Source organism: Apaloderma vittatum, unplaced genomic scaffold (genome assembly GCF_000703405.1).
Source record: "Apaloderma vittatum isolate BGI_N311 unplaced genomic scaffold, ASM70340v1 scaffold26115, whole genome shotgun sequence".
NCBI lineage: Eukaryota > Metazoa > Chordata > Aves > Trogoniformes > Trogonidae > Apaloderma > Apaloderma vittatum.
Window position 1 is genome coordinate 293 of NW_009718039.1, and position 3253 is coordinate 3545.

General features: G+C 58.4%; 1 protein-coding gene across 1 annotated transcript in view; it reads right to left on the reverse strand.

The window, feature by feature from the left end:
- Positions 1-3221, reverse strand: part of MAPKAPK2 (mitogen-activated protein kinase-activated protein kinase 2) — a gene marked incomplete at its 3' end in the record, with an annotated part of 3509 nt that extends 288 nt beyond the window's left edge. Inside the window, exons 1-6 of the mRNA XM_009870131.1 lie at positions 3082-3221; positions 1450-1514; positions 918-997; positions 683-809; positions 380-455; positions 64-188 (exon numbers count right to left, since the gene is read on the reverse strand). Coding sequence (XP_009868433.1) covers positions 64-188; positions 380-455; positions 683-809; positions 918-997; positions 1450-1514; positions 3082-3221 — 613 coding nt within the window. The remainder of the gene's footprint in view (positions 1-63; positions 189-379; positions 456-682; positions 810-917; positions 998-1449; positions 1515-3081) is intronic.
- Positions 3222-3253: the final 32 nt, after the last annotated feature.

Consider the following 3253-nt stretch of genomic DNA (forward strand, 5'->3'; position numbering starts at 1 on the left):
GCTGTGGGACGCTGGGCTGACCCCAAAAGAAGACCCCAGCCCCCCCCGGGGACCACGCTTTACCTTCCTCCGACACTTCGGACCATTCTGGGTTGGGGAACTCGTACTGGCCCATTCGGATTCGCTTCTTCATGCCGGGCGAGATGGCCAGGCCGTGGTTGGAGTAGAAAGGGGGGTACCCGCACAGCCTGCGCCGGGAGAGGGAGCAGAGTCACCGCATCACCCCAAAAGCCTCCCCAGCATCACCCGTGGGGCAGTGCCAGGGGCAGGAGCTGCACAGCTGGGACAGGCTCAGCCCCACCAGCGCGCAGGCAAGCTCAAAAGCTGCATCCCCCCACTTCTGACCCCATTGGGATGGAGAGGGCCCCCTCGGACTTACAGAATGTACATGATGACACCAAGGGACCACATGTCACAGGATTTGTCGTACTTCTCTGGACCCAGCACCTCTGGGGCTGGTAAAGAGAGAAAAACTCCAGAGTCAAAGCACACACAGCACCAGCTTGTCCCTAAGGCAGCCCCAAGTCCCAAACATCCCACACAGGAGCTACCCTGCTGTGGCTGAGGCACCAGGCTGGATGTGGAGGTGACAGGCTGTGTGTGGCACCATCCAAACCTCCTCAGCTCTGTCCTCCAGCCCTGCAAAGCCGGGCCAGGCTCAGACTCCCCCCCAGCCACTTACCCACGTAGTACGGCGTGTAGCATGGCGTGGCCAAGGAGTTGTGCGTGGTGGTTTCCTTAGCAAAGCCAAAGTCCGTGAGTTTTAGCACAGCGTTGGGCCTTTTGGAGGTGTACAAGAGGTTTTCTGGCTGTGAAAACACAGGCAAGAAGAAGTGAGCAGAAGCGCCGGAGCAGCCTCGGTGTTGCCGCGGGCCGAGCGGGGCTCAGCACCTCCGGGCGAGCGTGCAGCACGGTACCTTCACGTCCCGGTGCGCGATGTTGATCGAGTGCAGGTACTGGATGGCTTCACCAATGCTCTTCATTATCTCTGAAGCCTCTGAAGTAGCAAAAAAGAGTCTTTATAAGCAAATTAAAACAAGCACTACTTCCTTTCCAGGGAAACCACCTGGGAAAGTAAGACAGGAAGCCAAGGGGGCAACAGGCTCAGGATTTGGGCTGTGTGAACACTTTTTGTGGCCACAGGAGGAGAGGGGATGAGGTTGATGAGAACCACAGCCCTTGGACTTCATTTTTTGAGGAAGGTGGATGTTTCTTAAGGTGACTGAAGGCTCGTGCCTCTGCTGGGGCATGGGGACAGCTGAGAAAACATCCCCTGACCTGCTCTCAAGCAGGCATGAAAAGCAGGGCCTCTGGCACCCCCATTTTTCACTCTCCAAGCACAAAACCCTGGCGGGGATTCAAAAGAGTCATTGAGGGGATAGGCTGGACCAGAGACACTCTTTGGACACAGTCCAAAGATGAAACCCCAGGTCCCTGTGGGCTTCGTACCCCGTTCTGTGAAGGCTTGGTCTCCTCTGTCTTGAATTCTGCTGAAGAGCTCCCCGCCGTCCAAGCTGGAAGAGAAGCAGGCAGCGTTAGATACTGCAGCATCCCCGTCTCGCCGGTACAAGTGGCACCGAAACCTCTGATGCTCAACCAGGAGCTGCACAAACTCAGCAAGAAACAAGCTCTTTCTCCATCCAAGCCCCAGGGTTGCTGCTTCTGTTCACGGGGTGTTTCAGAGCCTCCTCCTTCCAGAAATGAGCCCGGCAGAGGCTTCGCGCTGGCGGCAGACAGCGGGTGCAAGCGGACGTGGTCACCCCGCGAGCCCACAGAAACACGTTTACAGTAAAGACAGCAAACGTGGCTTGAACGTGGTGAGAGCTCTCCCGGCACGCTTGGCCTCATTTCGTTCTCCAACACACTAACCCAGCGCAGAAGTGCTGAGCAAAGATCAGGGCAAGGGCAAGGCGTCAGCAGCGGCGAGACGAGCTCACCGACAGGACGGAGGAGGCAGAGACCAAACCTCTGTGGAGCAGAGCAAGTTCTCACATAACGTGGTGGAGAACGATCATGGAAACCTTGGCACAGTTCCCTCCCCAGGTACCCTAAGGAAAAAAACCAGCTCCCAGAGAGATCAGGAGTGAGATCAGGGATAATTCTCCATGAGAACAAGGATAATGATGCTTCCTGTCCCTGCCTTATCTACCTCGAGCAGAAATGGCTTCTGGCATTCCCAGCGCAGATAGCATCTCCTGCCTTTGACATTTACTGGACATCTGCAATACAGATAGTGGGCAGCCGCGGAGCTCACACCAAAACCCAAACGCTGCCTTGGGACGGGCGTTACACCCAGAGCATCCCTCAGACAGCAGGGACCCGCCACTGAGACACGTTGCAGGGAGCGGTCGCTGCCCCCTGAGACTCGCTTCCTAGCGTTCACCTACTGCTTTCTGCCCACACAAGCAGATGCACAAACCTTTCCCATCCCCAGATGGTGCCCGATGGTGCCCAGAAGCCTCTTCCCACACGTGAACCTGCCTGCGCCAGTGCTGCTCGCGGCGCTTCTCGCACCCGCTGCCCCCTCAGGCAAACCTACCGGCTCGCCCCGAGGAGAGGTTTTGGCAAGGAAGCTGCATCAAATCACAGCTGCGGTTGGGATGTGGTTTCAATACTTTCCCCTTCATTCCTCCTCCCCAGGTTATACCAAACACCCAAATCACAGCCGCTCAGTTGCAGCTGCAAGAGGTGCAATGGCCTTAGCAGAGGTGTCGGCTCGGTGTGCTGCCCAGCAGGCTGCTGGGGTGCCGGGCGCCCACCGGCTCCCCGGGCTTTCAATGGCCAAAGCGAGTTTGGTTATGACCTATCTGCAGCGAGAAGCACAGGCCCTCAGTCCTCCCGACAGCCGAGCAAGTTTTCAGAATGACTCAGAGCCAGAGCAGCTCCTGCCATCCCCCCAACGCCAGCGGTGCAGCACTTCGTCCAGGGCTGCCATCCTGGCGGCTGCATCCCCCAGCGCAGCATCTCCCTGGGGTCCCTGGCACCTCGGCAGCAGCGCGGGAGGGTGTTCACCCACCCTTTTAGCACCACTCCAGCTCCCGTGGGGAGAGCCCACCCGCGGCAGCACCGCCGGGGACTCACCACTCCATGACAATGAGCAGACACTTCCTCCCCTGGTAGAGGTTCTCGTAGACGTCCATGATGCGGACGATGTGCGCGCACTGCGACGCCCTCCAGTGCAGCTCCACTTCCCTGCGGGCCTTCGGGCAGTCCTGCAGCATCTGTGGGAGAAGCCAGACACCCCATCAGCTCC